General features: G+C 54.1%; 1 protein-coding gene across 1 annotated transcript in view; it reads left to right on the top strand.

Annotated features, from left to right (window-relative positions):
- LOC134346662 (neurogenic locus notch homolog protein 1-like) overlaps positions 1-16,803 on the top strand; it is a 105,861-nt gene extending 89,058 nt beyond the window's left edge. The window contains exons 28-34 of the mRNA XM_063048158.1: positions 665-872; positions 2,708-2,795; positions 3,975-4,116; positions 6,588-6,871; positions 9,224-9,371; positions 10,843-10,940; positions 15,644-16,803. Coding sequence (XP_062904228.1) covers positions 665-872; positions 2,708-2,795; positions 3,975-4,116; positions 6,588-6,871; positions 9,224-9,371; positions 10,843-10,940; positions 15,644-16,390 — 1,715 coding nt within the window. The 3' untranslated portion in view covers positions 16,391-16,803. The remainder of the gene's footprint in view (positions 1-664; positions 873-2,707; positions 2,796-3,974; positions 4,117-6,587; positions 6,872-9,223; positions 9,372-10,842; positions 10,941-15,643) is intronic.
- Positions 16,804-21,204: the final 4,401 nt, after the last annotated feature.

The raw sequence follows: 21,204 nt of genomic DNA, 5'->3' as shown, positions 1-21,204 counted from the left end.
CGCCAATCAAACCAGATTGCAAATTGCCCGTTGCTCAGAGCACCAAACTGCCGTGAGTCGCTGTCTTATGTACTCGGTGAACCCGAGTGAGCAACGTCTTCTCAGGCTTCGTATGTCTGATTATTCGCTGTTTTTATTTCATTTTTAACCGATAGCATTCTAAATAACTAAGACGGTGTTTTTTAATTTAGTCATTGTGTTTTAGTAATTGAATCGCCAGTGTGCTGTTTGCATTGAGTGGAGTAGCACTGCAATCTTCATGTCCTCAGCAATGACAATAAAGCTCCAACTTCATTTAACTGCTTCAGATGATGAGCTGGGGCTGGAGTCAGACCCGTCTCTCTAAAGGAGCGGGTTTGGCTTGCTGCCATCTCCGAATCAGATTTGGTTATACTTCCTGACCGTCTCCCGATTAAAACAGATTTGGCTTGCCAACCGTCTCCCCAGTAGAACGGGTTTAATTTTCCAGTCGGATAGAGTGGGTGGAGACTTGTTTCGGGTTTAATTACCTGCCATAGGAGGAGTTCTGGGGGGAAGGGGTGGTGAAATGTCTGACCGCCCCTCCTCTCTGCAGGACAGGTTGCTGGGGGAAGGCAAATGGGCCCCACTACTGCGTTTTTACGCCCCGTCCCTCCCCACCCTAAACCCTCTCTTATAATCACAGAACCGTCGTCCTTCCCGTGGGAGCTGGCAGGAGCCTCTCTCGCCGTCCTCTTGGCCGTCGTAGCGGGGATCCTGGTCGGAGTTCGTGTGGCCAGGCAACCTAAGCGCCAGCGAGGCCCACTCTGGCTGCCCCCGGGCTTTGACCCCATCCACGAGAACCGTAAGCATCGGAGGAGGGAGCCCGTGGGCGAGGACGCCATTGGCATGAAGTGAGTAGGGGTGAGGAGTGGGTTTGTGATGATCGCAGAGAGGAGTGCTGGGGAGGGGTGGTGACAGGGGAGCGGGGGGGTTGATGGGGGAAGGCGAGGGGTAGGGACGGAGGGGGAGTGGGAAGGGAGGTGAGGGGAGAGGAGGGGAGTGGAGGGAAGCGGGGTGATTTGTGGCCGCGCAGTGGGAATACCCAGGGTGAGGGTCCGGGGTATCGGGGTGAGTCCCGTCAGGAATGCGGCGCGCTTTCCTGATTTCCGGATTCCGGCTGTCCTAGGCGTACTCCCTCCCACCTCCCCCAGCACCTCAAAACTCTCAGCCAAACCTCATATCATCGTCCCCATCAGAGGGCGCCCCGAAGCCCTTCTCCCCCTCTCGGTATCCTCGGGAAGCTGCCTGTCAGTTTGCCCCGTTGCTCTACTGTCAAGAGGCCTGAGTTTTCGTTTGGGATTATCGGGGCGTCACGCCGATGGAGGCGTGCTGTGGCGTGACTTCTTCCTCGACCTTCAAACCAAACTGTGTGGAGACGTCAGAAGGCAAGGGGTCAGGTGATCGGCTGGACTCCAGCTGCGAGGCGCCAGAGGCTTGGGTCGGTGCCTGTCTATGCCCAATGGGAAGGTGCATACACTGCAGCCTGCAGCCCCCATCTCGGGTTTTTGCCGTTTTTGACAAGCCGCATGCAGAAGCCACTTCACCTGCCATCCCTTCTCAGACCATTCCTGTCCTCCTATTCCCCCCTCTCTCTCTCTGGTATTCCCAGGCCTTCCCCACACCCATCTCCAGCAGTGGCCAATCCAATTTTTGATCTAATATTTAATTTGTAATGTAGGAGATCATTCGGCCCATTGGGTCAATGCAAGTACTTGTAGTATTTCCGTCTGATCTTCTTTCCCTGTAACCCATTCTCCCCCTCAGACATTCCCATCAAACACCCTTGCCTCCAAGATTCCACCCCTCAGCTGCACGCTAGGAGCAATTTCCAGCCTCCGCAGTTTTTTTGGGGCGTGGCAGGAGGCCGAGAATCGGTAGAGTGTGCGAACTCCACATTGTCAGGAACCTGGGTCTCTGGCATTATGAAATGGTGGCGTCTCTACCTTCTGTGCCACGGTGCTGCCAGAGTTAACTCTGCCACCTTATTAACTCTGGCGGTAAGCCCCCTCCCCTCTACCAACCCCCCAAATAAAGCCTCGTCCTCAAATTTCTAACTCCCGCCTTCTCAAACTCTCCACTTATTCTCAGCTCCCCACGCCAAGTTCTCCTGGGACCGTCATCCGGCACACACACAAACTCGCCACAGGGCAATGCACAGAGCAGCCCGTACCCTTGTTCCTGTTCCATTTGCTCTCTGATTCCGCCCCTCTCCCCCCCCCCCCCCCGCCATAGTTAGGCTAAGCTGAGGACACGCTGGCTGCAGGCAGCAGCGAGATAATATTAGGCATTTTGTCCAGGCTACTGGTGAGATAGCTAGGAAGTAGAGACAGGAAGGAGTGTCGTACCGGCGAGTGGAGGCTTAGGACTAGCCAATCTAGTGGGCGAATTCTACATCCGTATATCAGTCGATATACGACCTTTGAGTGTAGTTTTGGAAACCTCTATGCACCTCCTCTCACCCCCCGCCACCCCATGATCTGTTTTCGCTCTGGTTATCCATGACCTGTTACAGGACGATCTCCCTGTGCTGGGGAGTATGGACAAGTGTGAGAGAGGGCACAGTAAGACCAACCTCCTGCCGGAGGGCCGAGAGCTGGCAGAGACGTGGCACCTGGGCCTTAGGTGGGTTTGGGAAGTAATCTGAAGAAGGTAGACTAACAATGTAATGTTCCATCTCTAACTCCAGGATCCTGAACCAGGAGACAGACTGTGAGGAGGAAGAGGACAATGAGAACTCCACGGTGAAGGGGCCGCCAGCCAGCAAGAGACAAAAGGTACCGAGGGCAGACGGGTTAAAGAGATACCTTAACTGGTGCTGAATATTGGTAGGGAGATCCTGGTGGGAGAAATTCCAAGAACCCCAGCCGTATCAAAGGGATCTGATACCATCTCTGCACGATTCATAGAGTCCAGCCTTAATCCCAAGACTATGGCACGATCCTTGGCCCAATGAGCTCATTTAGGATTGGGTCCATGATTCCGGTGATACCTGGAATTTGGTCTTTATCCTACAGAATGAACAAAACACCTGGAAAAAGCCACAGAATAACACATCTGGTTCAATATTTTGTCTTTTGGGGGAGATGCTGACAGTTTAACCCCCCCCCCCCCCGCATACACCCACACCAGCCCCATGGGGACTGAGGGAGGGAGACAGGGTACCGCTGGTGGGAAAGGTCAAGTGGAGTGAGCCAGATTTGTTTTGTTCCTGGTGTATTGCTGTGTGTAGGGGCGCTGTCCAGCAGTGTGTGAGTGCACGGCAGGGACGTGGGTGGGCAGAGACGAGGAGTAGGGAGTTATAGGGTGGGCAGTGAGGATTGGAGAGGTGAGGGATGTTTAGAAGGGTGGAGGGGTGGAAGGGTTGCGTGGAGGGGAGGAATTCGAGTGATAGGGGAGGCATGGAAGTGCAGGTAATGGAGTGGGAAAAGGGAGTGGAGTGCACTAGAGAGACGAAAAAGAAGGGGAGAATGCCGAGGAGATGTTACAGGAAAGGTGAAAGAGAAGGGAATGGCAGGTGCTTGGCTCTCCTTGATCTCCTCTCTTGTCCACCTTCGCTCTACCCTCTCTCCCTCCCCGTTCCTATCTTCTCCACCTTCTCATTCCGCCCTCCACTCTCTCTATCTCTTTCTCTCTCCCCCCGCACGCCAAATTCTTTCTACTCTCTATCCCACTTCTCACCCTCTCTCTTTCTCTCTGTCTCGCTATATATCTCTTCTCTCACTCTACCTCCTTTTTTCTCTCTCCCTCTATTCCCCTCTTTCTATCTCCTTCCCCCCACTCTCTGTCTGTCTCTCTCTCTCTGTATCTCTATCTCTCTCTCGATCTCTCTCTCTATCTCTATTTCTATCTCGATCTCTCTATCTCTATCTCTCTCGCTATCTCTCCATCCCTCTCTCTCTATCTCTCTCCATCTATCTCTCACCACTCCCCCCACCCCCGCCTAATGCCCACAGGTAGAGACCGCCCCGGTGCTGCCCGACCAGAGGAAATGGACCCAAAAGCACATCCGAGCGGTGGGGTCGGTCCCGCAGCCTCCCAACATGACCCCTCCGCAGGACAGTCCCGAGAGCGTCGACGTGGATGTGAGGGGCCCAGGTAGGTGTACCATGTGGTTGTAGAGTGACGGGTGAGAGAGCACACAGTACAGACCCAGCTGCTTCCGGTGGGGAGTATATATCTCACCCTCGGCCTCTCACGGCTGAAAGGTTGGGACCCGCAGTGTACAGGTGGACACAGTTTGAGAATGTGTTGGGGGGAGGGAGCAGGGAATGAGGAGGGAGGCATGAGCAGAGTGGTTAGGCAGGGAGTGGAGGGGTGAGAGGAGGCAGGAAGCAGAGGGGAAGGCAGCAGAGGGGGAGAGGGAGGATTGGGAAGCAGGGTGGTAAGGGAATGGAGAGGGCAAGAGGGAGTGATGCAATGGGGACAGGGCGAGGGGTCAGGAGGCGCTGGAGGCAGACGGGCGAGTGAGATGTGAAGGAGCGGAGAGGGAGTGACTGGGATAGAGGGGCATTGGGTGAGGGGATGAAGCAGAGGGTGGCAGTGAGTGGAGGGAGTCAGTGCAGGAAGCAGATGGGACAGAAGACTGGGCCCACGGGCTCATTACCTTTCTTGTTGGACCTCCTGAGACAACCTGAGGCTGCCGTCGGGACCATACAGCTCCGAACTATCCGAGCCTCTCCCTTCCTGTTCTCACAGAGCTAAAGAAGACCGCTCGGCCCATTAAACAATAGCTGTGTCTGCCGAGTCCCCGACCCTGTTTCATCTGTGCCTCTGTTCATCTCCTCCCCATCCTTCCCATCCTCCTTTCACATCTCCCCATACTCCTCCCCATCCTTCCAACTCCATCTTAACCCCCACCCCCACCGTCCTCACCTCTCCATCACAGTTGAACCCTCTTCCTATACGTCCCTGTACTACCCCCGTGTTCGCCTAATCCCCCAATGCTCCCCCTCCCCCTCACCTCCTATCTTACTTCTCCCACTCCTGCCCCCCCCACCACCACCACCACCACCCTGCCTGACCCTTTCATCTCCAGAATGGTACACCGTACGTCCACCCTCTCCTCACCTTACGCAGATACCACTGCTTTACTGTTTTAAACTGATGTTTACAGCACAAAGGTTTAACAAACTGACAGCAACCAGGATCCATGACAAAGGGGCCTTCTCCCAAAGCCCCATGACTATTGGGCCTTGTCCCCAGGCTCCGTTACAACATGACTACTCTCCAGGATCCGCCATAACAGGGCCAGATCTCCGAGCTCTGTGATGAAATGGCCTGATCCCTCGTTTCCATGGAAATGTGGGCTCTGCCTTGGCTCAGTGATGATGTGACATACTCCCACTGCTCCCTGTTAACTCGGTGCACTCCAGGTCCTCCAGTAACAATAACTTCCCCTCAGACTTGATTATCTGGCCTACTCGCAAAGTCTCCAAGACAACATGATCTACATGACAACCTGGTCTATTCCTGATGCAGAATGTGGCTAAGGTGCTCGGCTACACAATGAAGGCCTACCCTCACGCTGGTAACCAAAGGCTAACCAGCTTTCAAACATCTTCTCAATGAAGAGCCATGGTCAGGACCGTTTCCATTTCCACTGCTTTCTCTCCCTCCCCTCTCAGTGGCTCTATACCAATTCTGCCTGTCCTTCGCCCTTTCATCCCCCTCTCTCTCTCCCCGTATCTCTAACGCTCACACTGCTCACTGCCTATTCTTCCTCTTTCTCCCTTTTACCCTCCCTCAGTTCTCCATCTCTCCCCACTCTGCACACCCTCCCCACCCCCTGCACTTTTATAGCCCTCCCTCTTGTCCCTCCCCTTTTCTGTCCCACCCCGGTCTTTCTTTTTATCCCCTCCCCTTCCTACCTCGATCCCTCGCATACTTTCCACCTCCCCTCCTTTCTATTTCCCTCCATATCCCACCCTTCCTCTCACTCCTTTGTCTCTCCACTCTCTCCCTCTCACTATCCCAAACAATCTGTGGCCGTCTCCCTCTCTTTTCTGTTCCTCTGCATCGCCCAGACACTTGTCCCTTCAAACTTCTCGCCTCCCTTTCCTCTACCCTCCTCACTCTCCCTCCCTTTGTCCCTCCAACCCTTTCTCTTTCTATTCGTCATCACAACCTGTCTCCCTCTCACGTTCTAACTAACCCCTCATCCTCCGTCTCCCCACCCCACTCTGTCGCTCCAATCCTCTCCCTTCCTTGCCTCTCCTATTTAACCCTCATTGTCCCCAGTTCCCCCCCCCCCACCCACCCTCCCTAGTCCCCGTCCCACTGCCTGTGTCCACGTCTTTAACCCTCCCCGTCTCTGCGGTCCTTTCCGCTGGTCTCACCTCTCTCTCTCTTGCAGCCCCACCCCACAGAGACAGACACACACACACGCACACAAGCACACACGTACGTCCCTGCCCTCCTCTCCATCGTTTCACATCTGTACAGTCTTCTCAGGCGGCTTCCTTCCGTGCTCACTGCCCGTTATCGCCGTCTCTCTCCTCCGAACTCCCTATCCTTGCAGCCCTCTTCGTCGGTGTCCCGCTCTGCTGACCGCACTCTCTCGTTGGCAGATGGAGTGACGCCACTCATGCTGGCTGCCAGCGCGGTTGGAGGCCCTGACCCTGGCGAGCCCGGCGCCCAAGAGGCTATTCTGGAGCTGATGGGGCAGGGGGCTAGCCTGCAGCCCCAGACCGAGGTGACGGGTGAGAGTGCCCTTCACCTGGCCGCCCGCTTCTCCCGGGCGGACGCCGCCAAGTGCATGCTGGACATGGGCGCGGACACCAATGTTCAGGACCGGGCGGGGCGCACTCCGCTGCACACAGCCGTAGCTGCTGATGCTCAGGGGGTCTTCCAGGTAAGCGGAATCCTGAGGCTCACCTCTACTCAGCCAGGATTGCTGGACGGATCCAGTCCCTTAAGTTTTACTGAGTACCCGTCCCGAGCGATTTGAGCCGTCTCTCATTAACACCCACAATACATTCAGAGATGCATCTAGGCTGTGGGTTAGACACACAAGAGATTCTGCAGATGCTGGAGATCTTGACCAACACACATAGGATACTGACGGAACTCGGAAAGTCAGGGAACATCTCTGGAGGGGAGTAAACAGTCGTCGTTTCGGGCCAAGACATTTTCCGATCCTGATGAAGGGTCTGGGTCCGAATCATTGACTGTTTAATCCCCTTTACAGATGCTGCTTAACTTGCTGAGTTCCTCCACTTCTTTGTAGAATATACGTTACCGTTCCACATCCTCCACTTCCTATCCTTCATTTACTGTCCGTATACGCCGTGCCGGTCGGGTTTTTCACCTGCGTGTGAGGTGGGATCCCTTTATGAAGGCTGTACATTGGGGATATGAGATGGAATTACTAGGTGGAGCGACGCTTTGCCTAAACTTGCACTAAGATCTCTCTGGTGCTATCGGTTTTGCGGCCTGGACGAGACCATGCACCACAAGTACAAGGAGTGTGCGAGGCTGTTCGCATTTCTAACGGGACTGCGCCTCGCCTTCTGGTTGCATTTTAGTTCCACCCTCTTCAAATGTTGTCAGTACAGGAGTGGAGGAGGGTGAAGATTCAGGACGGGAGGAGGATGTCTTGGTAAACAGCCTTTTGAGGCCGGTGGCGGCGGGCAATATTCTGGGGTTGTGTCCGCGCCAGGTAACCCGGAATAGAGAACACGCGGTGTCCACAGTCACTATGGAGGCGCTCCGGGACTGTTGGGTACCGCAAGGGAAAATTGCATCCTGGATTAGCCTGGGAGCGTTTTAATTTAACAGTTTAACTCGTGTCAGTTGTTTTTGTTGCACTATTGTAGGACTTGATTTTTTTTTGGGGGGGGAAGGGGGCTATCCAGATAGGCAGTATCCCGGGAATGGAATCCAACCAACAGATTTACCAGGGGAATAATTTAATTGCCCCGCCCCTTGAAATTCATCGTATTTCCACAGGTGTAGAAAAGGAACCCATTCCGTCCAGCAAGTCTACGACAGCTCACTGTGCTATCTCATTTCCGATTTACTTCCCCGTTATTTATTCTTTCCACATTTCCGTCCATTTAATGCGGGAAATTGTTGGAGATATGGGGAGAAAAGAATCGGTTAATGGTCAGCCCGGACTTGATGGACCAAAGGGTCTGATACCGTGCTGTGTATCGTTGGTCCCCATGTTTTAGGATGTGGGAGGACACTGGAGCACATGATGGTGATGGTGGGGGTGATGTTGGGTGTTCACGGTCACAGGGAGAACGCGCAAACTCTACACACAGACAACGTCGGATGTCGGGGTCGAGGCCCTGTCTCTGGAGCTGTGAGATAACGGCTACTGTCTTCAACAAACTGATACCTAAATTCCAGGGAGGAAGTTTTGCGTGAGCTCCTCCGTGTAACGACCGGCTTATTTTAGCTTTACTGTGGGTTAATGGTCAAGTGTGGGCACGTGGCCAAGTGGTTAAGGCGTTCGTCTAGTGATCTCAAGGTCCCTAGTTCGAGCCTCAGCTGTGGCAGCGTGTTTGTGCCCTTGAGCAAGGCACTTAACCACACATTGCTCTAGTGTCTATGCGAGGAGTGGCGTCCCACACAGACTCCCAAGCTGCGCCCTGTAAGGCATGAAAAATGCCCGACGCAGGCCTCTCATGGTCTGAGTCGACGTCCCCCCCCCCCCGTGGGTGAATGCCGTTGTATATCGGGGGGGCAGGGGTGCGAGGGGACACCCTCACTCTTCTGGGTGAGTGGGGCTCAAAATGCAGGTTGGATTCGGCTGCTCTTCCAACTCCCACTCTCCACTGCAGATGGCTGCAATGTGCTCCATCCGGAGAATGCATCGCGGTTACTCATCCCAAACTCACTACCTTGCCCGCCCGGGAGGGCGAGGGCTGCAGGTGCAGGGAAGCACGGCTGCCTGCAAGTTTTCCCCCTCCGAGCCACACGCCATCCAAACTGGGGATGATCTCGTCATTTTCTCCGCCGTCACTGGGGCTGAGCCCCCGCTGGACAAAATACAGGAGGTGGCGGGAGGGTTCATTGTGCTCACCTGCAGCGTGACTCAGTAAGTTTACATAGGGAATCCCAGTGAAAACCACGGAGAGGTATGAACGACAGGAGGTGGCGTCACGGGGTGGGAACTGGGGAATTCCGAGGGTGTGGGGGGTGGGTAGGAGACAAGCACAGCTGGGTTTCATACCACACTACTCCGCTCGCCCCGCAGATCCTCGTGCGCAACCGGTCGACGGACTTGGACGCGCGGACTCACGACGGGACCACGCCGCTGATCTTGGCTGTGCGCCTGGCCATCGACAACGTGGTGGAGGAGCTCATCAACTGCGGAGCAGACCTCAACGCCACAGACGCCCACGGTAGGTTCGTGCGGCCGCGGGGTCCCGCCAACCGCCTCAGATCGCCTGCAATCTTGGGAGACTGGCGGCGGGAGGGAGGAACACCAGCCACAGTCCCAACTGGTGGGGGAGTGGCAAGGAGCAGGGGTGGCATGTGACGGATCTTATCTGGTCTGTTCGAGAGTCCGTAGACTGGTGGGGTCGCAAGCCGGGCAGATGGATTTCCATGGAAATGCCCACCCAGAACTACTCTTGCCGACTTGCGGACGGACCAGAACCGTACAACCCCATGCACCTGCGCAGGGGGTTACGGGAGAACGGTGGGTCGGGGGGGGGGGAGGTTAACGGAGAGACCAGCAGTGGAAGGAGGTCGGGATGTGCGCTGGTGTACGGGAGGGGAATGGAACCACCATTTGACTAGTCGCTCCTTCCGCACCCGAGTCTCACGGTAACGTTTCTGCGACGGCTCTTCCCGCTGCACAGTAAAGCCAGCCGCTTGGCCACCTCCGCTTCGTGCCTTCTCGAGCATTTTACCGCCCTTAATCCATCTAACTCCGCCACCGAGACATCATGCCCCACCCCCCTTCATTGCCACCATCGGAGAGGAGGTACAGAAACCTGCAGGCCCACCCTCAACGTTTTAGGATTGACTGATTCCCCTTGCAATCAGATGTCTGAACACCCCATGACTACCTCGCTGTTTCTGTCCTGTGCCATCTATTTTTAGTATTTATACTATAAATACTTATAGTATTTTTAATGTCTTGCACTGCATTACCTCCACACAAAAACCAACAAATTTCATGACATAGGCCAGTGATAATAATCCCTGTACATCGATTTCACCTGCTCGGGGCCCAAACGTGTTCCGGTCCTCCCCGCCCATCCCCGCCTGCCCCCGGCCACTCAGAAGGCAAATGTCAGTAGTAAATACACAGACAGGCACTCCTGATGAAGGGTCTCGACCCGGAACGTCGACAGTTTAGTTTCCCTTCCAGAGATTCTGGCTGACTTGAAGACTAAAGGTTAGTCTTATTTGTCAGAACGAAACATACAGTACAGTGAAAGGCGTCGTGTTTGCGTCGACGACCAAAACTCTCAGAGAATGTGCTTGCGGCAGCCCCCAAGTTTCTCCATGCTTCCGGCTCCAACACCACATACCCTCGACCTGCTACGCCTAAGCGAACATCTGAAATGTGGGAGAAAACCCGGACACCAGAGGGAAACCACACCAAATTCCTCACAGACAACCCATTACTGACAGCGAAAGGAATGGCGGGCGCTGTCGCCCCTTGCTGAATTCATCCGGCATTTTCTTTGTGGCGTCGGCGAAATACATCGGTACTTTCACGACCTCTAGCGTCGGCCGGACCTCTGTATTCCCCCCCCCCCCCCGCCGATACCTCTCATCGCGCCCCCTCCCTGCGACGCACCCTCACCCCACCAACCTCTGGCGTTGCCTCTGACCCTTTGCCTTGCCTTTGACCTTCAGGTAAATCTGCCCTGCACTGGGCTACTGCCGTCAACAACGTGGAGGCTCTGGTAGTGCTGCTGAGGAACGGAGCGGACAAGGACATGCAGGACAGCAAGGTGAGAGTGGGGATTGGGTCCACGAGGGTGGGGAGAGCTGAGAGAGAGGTGATGGAACTGTGTTTGGAGTCGGCGGTGGGATCTTACTGAGCTGGGCCGTCCAGGCGAGACGGCCGCTCCCACATTCGCATCGCCATCCCACTAGCCCCAAACTATTCATGATGGTCAACTGTCAGGGGTGGAAAGGGTGGGAGCTTCACGCTGTCTCTGACTCCAAGCATAGATGAGTGGGACAGTGTAGTGGGCGTTTTCCCCGGTGTCTGAGTCCAGACATGTGTGATTGAATTGTGTTCTTCACTCGGTGTCCAACTGTGGGAATGTGTGAGGGGTTAGTCAGTCTGACCCTGCAGTGTGTGAATGAAGGTGTACATAGAACATACGACAGAACAGCACAGGCCAGGCCCTTCAGCCCACAATGTTGAGAAGGACAAAATAAATTTGTAATCAAATGACCAAATAAAATAGCCCCTTATGCCTAGACAAAGTCGGCATCTCTTCATTTGTCTCACATTCATGTGCCTGTTTAAAGTCCCTAATGAATCTGCCCCTGTCACTACGCCGTGCAGCGTATTCAATGAACCGACCACTAACTGTGCAAAAAAAAACTTACCTCTCACATCCCCTTTGAAATTTCCTCCTCTCACCTTAAATACATGCCCTCGAGTATTGGATATTTCAACCCTGGGGAAAAGATACTGTCTCTTCATTTGCCTCTCTCAATAACCTGGGGTATATCCCATCAGGCCCTGGGGTGGGCATTTATCCGCCCCAATTCTCTTTAAGAGACCTCCTTTGCTTTGAAATGCCCTAGCACTGTTCTCCCTACCCTCCACGTCCTTCTCCTTGGTAAATACTGATGTGAAGCCCTCAGCCACATCCGTGACATGTGAGCTAATGTTCCCTCTGCCCTTTATCCTTGAGAGGTCCCAGCCTCTCCCTGGTTATCCTTTCGCTCTTGATGTATGCAGAGAACACCTTGGGATTCTCTTTAATCATGCTTGCCAAGGACTTTTCATGGTGCCTCCTTCCTTTCCGAATCCTCGTTCTGAATTTGCTTCTGGCTTCGTTATAATCCGCCAGGCTCTGTTTGATTTTAGCTTCCTAAGCATTACATACATTTTCATTTTCTTCCTGAATAAATCCATCATCTCCCTCGATATCCAAGGTTCTCTTATCTTGCTGGCCTTGTCCTTCCTCCTGACTAGAACATACTTGCCCTGTACTCTGTGCAGTTGTGCTTTAAACACCCTCCACATGTCAGATATATTGATTTGTCCAAAAAAAGGCTACTCCCAATTAAGTCTCCCGAGTTCCTGCCTAATGCTCTCCAAGTTCTGTTTACTCCCGTTTAATAATCTCTCACAGGGTCATCTAGTCATACTCATAGTCATAGTCATACTTTATTGATCCCGGGGGAAATTGGTTTTCGTTACAGTTGCACCATAAATAATTAAATAGTAATAAAACCATAAATAATTAAATTGTTGTTGTTCGTCCATCGTTGACGTCGATGAGGACCTCGACACTATAATGATGGTGTCGAGACTCGCGCGTGATTTGGATTTAAGTGAGGGAGAGTTGCGCAGCGTCAGCCTCACTCTCTCTTACCAATTCCCATCTGGATCCAGTGGCAAGACAGAGTCGAGACGGCTGGAGATGGGACTAGGCGCAGTGGATGACCAGGACGTCTTCTGTGTCTTGTCCTGCTCTACGCGTTCCATGACGCTTGCAGAGACCGCCTTCTTGACCGTTGGACCTTCCATTGGTCTCGTCCGCTCAATCCGCCGGAGTCTGTCTTCACATGCTGGGATAGACAACTCCCTATCTCACCGAGGGTTTGAGACCCGTCGGCTACCCTCACCTGGTTTAGCCGGCTTGTCGAAGCCGTTGCCCGGGGTGTGGCCGCTGTCGCATGCAAACAGCTACGGGGAGCCACAGGTGAGAGCTGAGTGCCAGGTGGGGACCAAAGGTGGACTAACCGCCCTGAAAAGGACGCGACGTGTTCCCCCACCAGGGGTGCTACCCCTCCCTGACACCGCATATACCCCAAATAATTAAATAGTAAAATGTAAATTATGCCAGAAAATAAGTCCAGGACCAGCCTATTGGCTCAGGGTGTCTGACCCTCCAAGGAAGGAGTTGTAAAGTTTGATGGCCACAGGCAGGAATGACTTCCTGTGACGCTCTGTGTTGCATCTCGGTGGAATGAGTCTCTGGCTGAATGTACTCCTGTGCCCAACCAGTACATTATGTAGTGGATGGGAGACATTGTCCAAGATGGCATGCAACTTAGACAGCATCCTCTTTTGAGACACCACCGTCAGAGAGTCCAGTTCCATCCCCACAACATCACTGGCCTTACGAATGAGTTTGTTGATTCTGTTGGTGTCTGCCACCCTCAGCCTGCTGCCCCAGCACACAACAGCAAACATGATAGCACTGGCCACCACAGACTCGTAGAACATCCTCAGCATCGTCGGACAGATGTTAAAGATCTATCATTATCTTAAAACTTAAGTTGTGGTCACTGTTCCCAAGATACTCATCTACTGAAAGGTCGGTCACCTGGACAGGCTCATTACCCAACACTAGATCTAGTACAGCCCCTCGTCTTTTTACACTATCGACATGTTGATTTAAGAAACACCCCTGGGTACTCCTAACAAATTTTGCCCCAACTAAATCACTTGCACTAAAAAAAGTCCCAGGTAATATTAGGGAAATTGACTCCCCCATGACAACAACCCAATTGTTTTTGTACATTTCCTGAATCTACCTTGGAGGTCCTGTTCTTCGGCCTCTTCCTTAACTCATTATACTCACTGCGCAGGACCTCTTCTTCCACTCTCCCTCGGTTAATAATGCCCCTGGCTGCTCTCTCGCCTTCGGTCTTGAGAACCTTCTGCAGCCACTCTGACGCATTCTGGACCCAAGCACCTGGGAGGCAACACATCATCCTGGCGTCTCTTTCTCGGCCACTGAAACTCTTGTCCGTTCTCTGAACTGTCAAGTCTCCTATCGCTCTGCCTGACTTTTTCCTGCCCTGCTGAGCCTCGGAGTTGGCCACAGTGGCACTGGCCTAGCTGCTGCTGTGCCCTGATAGGTTATCCACACCCTCCCCCCACCACTCCGCAGTATCCAAAAGGATATACTTGTCGGTGAGGGGAACCTGGAACTGACTGCTGACTCCCCTTACTTCTCCAGGTGGTTACCAATGTACTACCTGAAACCTGCACTCTGGCTGTGACCACCTCTGTAAGGGTTTCACCTGTGAGGTTTTCAGACTTCTGGATAGTTCTAAGTACATCCAGCTCCAGCTCCTTGACCTGGTCAATCAGGAGCTGAAGTTGGTTGCACTTCCTGCAGATGTAATCATCAGGGAGACCGTTATGTACCCTGAAATCCCACATCTCATTGGAGGAGCAGTCCACTGCCTTACCCATGCTGCCTACACTGAACTGGGGATTTACATAGAATCATAGAAATCTACAAGACATTACAGGCCCTTCGGCCCACAATGTTATGCCGACTCTAGAACCTGTTTAGAATCTCCCTACCGTAGCCCTCTATTTCTTAACTCCATCTACCTATCTAAGACTCTCTTAAAAGGCCCTTTTGTATCCACCTTCGCTGGCAGTGCATTCCACGCAGTCACCACTCTCTGAGTGAAAAACTTACCTCTGACGTCCCCCTTGTACCTACTTCCAAGCTCCTTAAAACTATGCCCCCTCACGTTAGCCATTTTAGCCCTGGCGAAAAGCCTCTGACTATCCCCATGATCAATGCCTCTCATCATCTTATACACCTCTATCAGGTAATCTCTCTCCCTCCATCCCTCCAAGGAGAAACGACCAAGCGCACTCAACCTTTTCTCATAAGACACGCTTTCCAATCCAGGCAACATCCTTGTAAATCAAGTCTCCTTCGCACGCTCTCTGTAGTATCCACATCTTTCCTGTAGTGAGGTGACCTGAACGGAACACAGTGCTCCAAGTGGGGTCTAACTAAGGTCTTATAGAGCTCATTACCTTACCTCGCGGCTCCATCTACAGACAATTAAAAACGTTTACCTGCTCTTACCTCTGACTTCCGCACTCCCTTTCGTTCTCTGCTCTTTCTCTAGCCTGTTGAGCTAAAACGTGTCCACACTAACACAGGCCAGTTCCAACACTGGCCGCTCCGGTTACACCTCCCTTCTTTTTATGGGCGCAAATAAAACTCACTCCTGACGAGACGTCTTCTTTCCAAATGGCTCCCGCCTTGCAGCGATGCCGCTCTCTGACTCGCTAAGTCAAAGAAGGGCGAGTTTATTCAGTGCTTGATCGTGGGATGGTGTGAGGGGACGGATTACTTCATGTTTAATTCCGGGTGTGTGTGTGATAGGACCGTGTAGGGTCGCTATTGTGCGTCTGTGCGCGGAGGTGTGCATGAATGGGAGATGTGGGGTGACGTTAGTCTGCAGTGTGTGAGGGGATTGTGTGCCTGATCCCAGCAGCCTGTTTTTTGGGACGATGTGTGTGTTGGGGGGGGGGCGGGTGAGGGCATTCACCCTACCAAATCGCTCCCCCAGGCCTTCTGCGGCGCTCGGAACCCCCACATCCCAACTCGCCATTGTAGGGCTTTGTGCAGTTCTCTCTTTCAGTATCTCCGCTGACCTCTCCCTCCTCGTTTCCTTCTTCCTGCTCCCCCCCGCAACCCTCCAGGAAGAGACGCCGCTGTTCATCGCTGCCAGGGAAGGCAGCCACGAGTCGGCCCGGATTCTGTTGGAAAGCCAGGCACAGCGGGAGACCCCCAACTACCTGGGCCGGACGCCCCACGACGTGGCCACCGAGCGCTCTCACCACGACATCGTGCGGCTGCTGGAGGAGCCCGGTCCCGTCCGGGAGCCTCCTCCCCCTCCACCTCCATCGACCGCCTTCTCCCCACGCCTCAAGACCCCCAGGAAGGGGAGGCGGTCGGGGCCCAGGCCCGGGGTCGGGAGCGGCCCCGAAACACCCCGCCCTCCCCCGCACATCGACCTTAACCACTCCCACTACCTCCCGCGACCTTGCGCGCCGCCGGGTTTCCCGCTACCCCTCCCTACTCCTCACCCGGGCTACCCCGGGGTCTCTGGGCACCCGTGGGTCGTCTGCCCCCGGAGGTTGCGAACCGACCCTCGCCTCCAGCCCCACCCGTGGGCGCCGCCAGGCTTCGGGCTGGGCCGGGCTGAGTGGGCGCTGCAGCCGCCACCCGTTGATGGGGAGGGAGACGGGCGGCCTCCCGGCCTTTACCCAACGCCCCCCTCCCAGCACGGCTGTATCTCGCCTCCCTGCACTGAGGCCCCGAGCCGGCGGCAGGGCCACCACCCCTTCCTCACTCCTTCGCCCGAGTCTCCCGATCCTTGGTCCAGCTCGTCGCCCCACTCCGGTCGCTCCGACTGGTCTGACGGGCTCATCAGTCCCCCCTCCTAGGGCGGGGGCTCATCATATACCCCTCCTAGGACGAGAGAATGGGGATGGGGATGGGTGGATGGGGGTGGCCATTACAGCTGCTCCTCTTAGGGTGAACAGTTGGGGAGGGGGTTTGCTCATCAGCCCCTACCCACCCCCTCCCCAGAACAGGCGTGTGAGGATGGAGTGATCAGCCCTCACCTCGTAGAGCATGAGAGTAGGAGAATCTGTTTGTGCGTCATTTGCCCCCCCCCCCCCCCGAGTGGAAGTGAATAGGTTTGGGGTGGGGTGGAAATGAAGGCTGGTGGTCTCATCAGCTACTCCAGGGTCAACACTGTGGGAATCCCCGCTTTCTTTCGGAGAGATCCGGAACGGCGAGGCTCAGGGCCACACTGAGGACAGTTTGCCGCCGCAAGACAGAGCTAGGCTGCTGTTTCTCTCTCTGTTTTCTCTGTCTCTGTCTCTGTCTCTCTCTCTCTCTCTCTCTCTCTCTCTCTCTCTCTCTCTCTCTCTCTCTCTCTCTCTCTCTCTCTCTCTCCCTCTCTCCCTCTCTCCCTCTCTCCCTCTCCCTCCCCCCCCTCCTAATACCTCCACCCCTTCTGCCCCTCCCTCCTCCACACGTCAACAAACAACCCGCCCCCAATGGCCGGACCTCTCCCTATCTCCATCACCTCCTCCAATCATCCTGAACTCAGGAAAACATGAGACGCGTCAGCCCCTCAAGCCTGTCCGCTATTCGGTATTATCACAACTGATCCATGCTGGCCTCAACTCCTCCATCAGCCTTAGCTCCTTGATCGTTCCACTATCTTTTCTACCTCCATTGTAAATATATCTGATGACCCACCGGGGCAGACTGTCCCAAACACTCACTTCTCCCGGACAGAAGTTGTTCCTACACGCTTCAATGACCGGACCCTTATTTTGCTGTTCATGTATCTCCCACGATTGCATTTATCTCAGTCAAACCATTTTACTTGCTTCAGTGCAATCACCCCTGATTCTTCACAACGCCAAAGAATACTGCCCAACCTGTCTTGATCGGCCAACCCTCTGATCCCAGGACTTAACCCACGGGATCTTCTTCGAACTACCATCCAAACTAGAGCACTATAGCACAATTATGAAACAGACTCTTCGGCCCGTCTAGTCCTTGCCGAACCGTTTTTTCTACCTAGTCCCATCTACCCACACGCAGACAATAATCCTCCAGATCCCTATATCTCTTAAACGTTGCAATTGAAGCACATCCAGTTGATAGCTCGTTCGACACACACCAACGCTTTGAGTGAAGAAGCTCCCCCTCACCTTTCACCCTACTCCGCTCTCTTTCCGCAGGTAGGGGGACCTAATTTCGGTTCCCGGTGGAAAGCGTCCGTCTCTCCGATGCCTCAACAGTTGAATTTCTCCCCGCACCCTCGCCCCTCTGTATTTACACCTGCGTCCTCAGGGCCATTGCCCCGAGAGGGATACTGGACTGTGGGGCGGGCGCAGGCTGCATGAGAGCGGAGTCCAAAATCGATCAGTGAGAGGCTTCGGGCAAATAATCGGACAGATGAAAAGCAAACCTCTTTGACAGCGAAGTCCAACAAATCTCTCCCAGCAATCCCCTCCACGGTAATACCCCCATTTCCGAGCAACTTAAATCCAACTCCTCCAGAGGGTTAGAAAAAACTACAGGGACAGGTGGTCTGAAATGGATCTGACCGGGGTTCAGGGTGGGATTCGGACGGAAAAGGTCAGAGAACTGTCGCGAGGCAAGAACAGGACAGGGGCAAAAGGAGGAGTAGAAGTCGCAACCCTGAAGCCAGCAGGCAGGGTGACAGCAACACTCACAACACGCTAGGAGAGCTCAGCAGGTCGGGCAGCATCCGTGGAAATGATCAGTCAACGTTTCGGGCCGGAACCCTTCATCAGGACTGAAGAGGGAAGGAGCAGAGGCCCTATAAAGAAGGTGGGGGAGGGTGGGAAGGAGAAGGCTGGTAGGTTCCAGGTGAAAAACCAGTAAGGGGAAAGATAAAGGGGTGGGGGAGGGGAAGCAGGGAGTTGATAGGCAGGAAAGGTGAAGAAAGAATAGGGGGAAACACAATGGGCAGTAGAAGGAGGCGGAACCACGAGGGAGGTGATAGGCAGCTCGGGGAAGGGGCAGAGTGACATAGGGATAGGGGAAGGGAAGGGGAGGGAATTACCGAAAGTTGGAGAATTCTATGTTCATACCAAGGGGCTGGAGACTACCTAGACGATATATGAGGTGTTGCTCCTCCAACCTGAGCTTAGCCTCATCATGGCGGTAGAGGAGCCGATGTATGGACATATCCGAATGCGAGTGTGAAGCAGAGTTGAAGTTGGTGGCAACCGGGAGATCTTGTCTGCTGTGGTGGACGGAGCGGAGGTGCTCGACGAAGCGGTACTCCAATCTGCGTCGGGTTTCACCGATGTAGAGGCGGCCGCACCGGGAGCACTGGATGCAATAGATGACCCCAACAGACTCACAAGTGAAGTGTTGCCTCACCTGGAAGGACTGTTTGGGGCCCTGAATGTGGCAGGAGAGGAGATGTACGGACAGGTGTAGCACTTACGCTTACAGGGATAAGTGCCGGGTGGGACATCCGTGGGGAGGGACGTGTGGATATGGGGGTCGCGGAGGGACCGATCCCTGCGGAAAGCGGAGAGGGATGGAGAGGGAAAGATGTGTTTAGTGGTGGGGTCCTATTGAAGGTGGCGGAAGTTGCGGAGGATAATGCGCTGGATCCGGAGGAAGAAGGTCGCGAAACGGGCAGGAACGCAACTAGCACAGGGTGGCGAGGTGCGTCGTTTCGGACTCCAGACAAATGGGTTCAAACCCAACCTCCGCCATTACCTCGGCGGAGTTTGTACATTGAAGGGCAGGGACTGCGCTGACCCCCAAATACACAATGTAGATCAAGGGTTTCCACCATGGGGTCCACTGATTCCCTGCTTAATGGTACTGGTCCATGGCATTTAAAAAAATGTTTGGGAAGCTATGGTGTAGATCAATGCTAATAGGAACTTAGGGGAAGTTTGAACGGAAAACAAAATGCTGGAAATACTCATCAGGTTAGGCAGCATCTGTGGGGAGGGAACCGGAGTTTAGGCTGCAGACTGAAGACTGTGAAAGTGAAGTTAATCATTGGTGAGAGAAAGTCAGACGCAGAGGGGAGGGACAGGTGCGAATTCTGCTCAGAGAGCTAGAAGAGACCTAATCGGCCGTGCGACTTCCTGTATTGGGAGGACGATTAGCCTCACAGGGGAAACGTGGCAGAGAGGATCCAGAGGAAGTAGCCGGGCAGGTGAGCTCGAAGCAGGGAATCCAATTTGGAATTGGAGATCTGTCATTGACTCGATGGGCTGAAGGTCCCCTTCTGTATCACAATAGGATCCAGTGAATATGGAGGCCAATAACTTTGGTCATTGAGAACACAGGAGAGGCTGTTACCAAAATTTGACACTCACACCGCCCCCTCACCTAACCCCGAGGCCATGATTTCCTTCCACACCTCCATAGGAACACAGCTGGATGACCCCCTCGCTCCCACGTGTTTTGTTGTCTATTTACCCTGAAGCCCTTGACTGGAGGCGGAAAGGAGGGGGATTGGAACGAGGGCATCAGCGGGACGTGTCCCAGTAAATCTGGTTGGGGCGCGGAGCGAGAATAACCAATTCCAGGGGCTACGTCCCTGACAGCGACTGGGCCTTTACCGTCCCTAGCCTGGGCTGCCCTGTGTATATTGCTCTGGGGAGGAGGGTGGGTCTTTCCCTCTACCTCAGATGCTGAACTCACTTCGATATCACAACTTCGTTCCCAGAAACAGTGGAGGGGAGCGGTGTCGACGATTGTAATGCCGCCCCCCACCCCCAAGTAATTGGGGAGCGGTTAAGATTGTATGATGGGCCTAACGGCCACATTCTATGCGTGTTTGTATTTTAATATTTATTTCTATTATATATTGACTTAATCTCTTGCGGTTACTTTGACGCAGCATTTTATTAAAGAGGCTATTTTTGATATTTTATAAAATAGGGGTTTTGCTTTCACAGTGAAAACACTCGTCCCTCCGATCTATAAGGCACTTGGACAGATAGATGCACAGGAAAGGTTATGCGCCAAACGCTGGCAAACGGGAATAGCTTAGACGTGTCGAAGCGTACCGTACTGTGTTACTCCACCAATCCATTAACTAAGTGGGGGGGGTGATTACACTATCAGGAGCCACTGCACTCACAGGGCGGGGTGGCCTGATAGGCTGTTTGTTTCGTAATGTTTGGGGCCCTGACCGACCAGAGTCCTTGCACTAGAGACCTCTACTCTCCGATGTAACTAGATTTCGTCTCGGGGCAGAGTGGGCATTAACGTCACAGGACAGTGCGGACCTTGGGCCTCAGGTGGGAAAGGGGCATCTCTCCGTTTAGCAAGCTCACCCCCAGGAGCCACGTCTCATTGCTTCTCCCCAGAACATCCCGGGAAGCTCCGAAGCACACCACCTCCCTTGGTGGTCTTGTACCCCGTCAGTATCCAGTCTGTACGCAGCTCCTCCCAAGGAAGGCTCCCCGCCTGGCGGAGGACAAAGCTCCGGGAGAGGGAGGCTCGTTCCCGCTGGATCGGTAACGGACGAGCCTTCCAGGGACGGCAGGCCTGCGAGATCTTCCAATCGCGGCGACGAGGGCGAAGCATAGTGCGAACCCGGCAGGATCTCGCACGCACCTCGGCAAACCTCGAGCATCCAGTCCTTCACCCCGCCCGTTTCACTGTATCTTATAGCCCACTCACCCCACATCCCACACACACCAGCCAGGGCAGAGACCCGCTGAAAAGC

The sequence above is a fragment of the Mobula hypostoma genome, chromosome 5, assembly GCF_963921235.1.
Source record: "Mobula hypostoma chromosome 5, sMobHyp1.1, whole genome shotgun sequence".
Classification (NCBI taxonomy): domain Eukaryota; kingdom Metazoa; phylum Chordata; class Chondrichthyes; order Myliobatiformes; family Myliobatidae; genus Mobula; species Mobula hypostoma.
The sequence above is the reverse complement of the archived record's forward strand: the minus strand, read 5'-3'. Positions and strand labels throughout refer to the sequence as shown.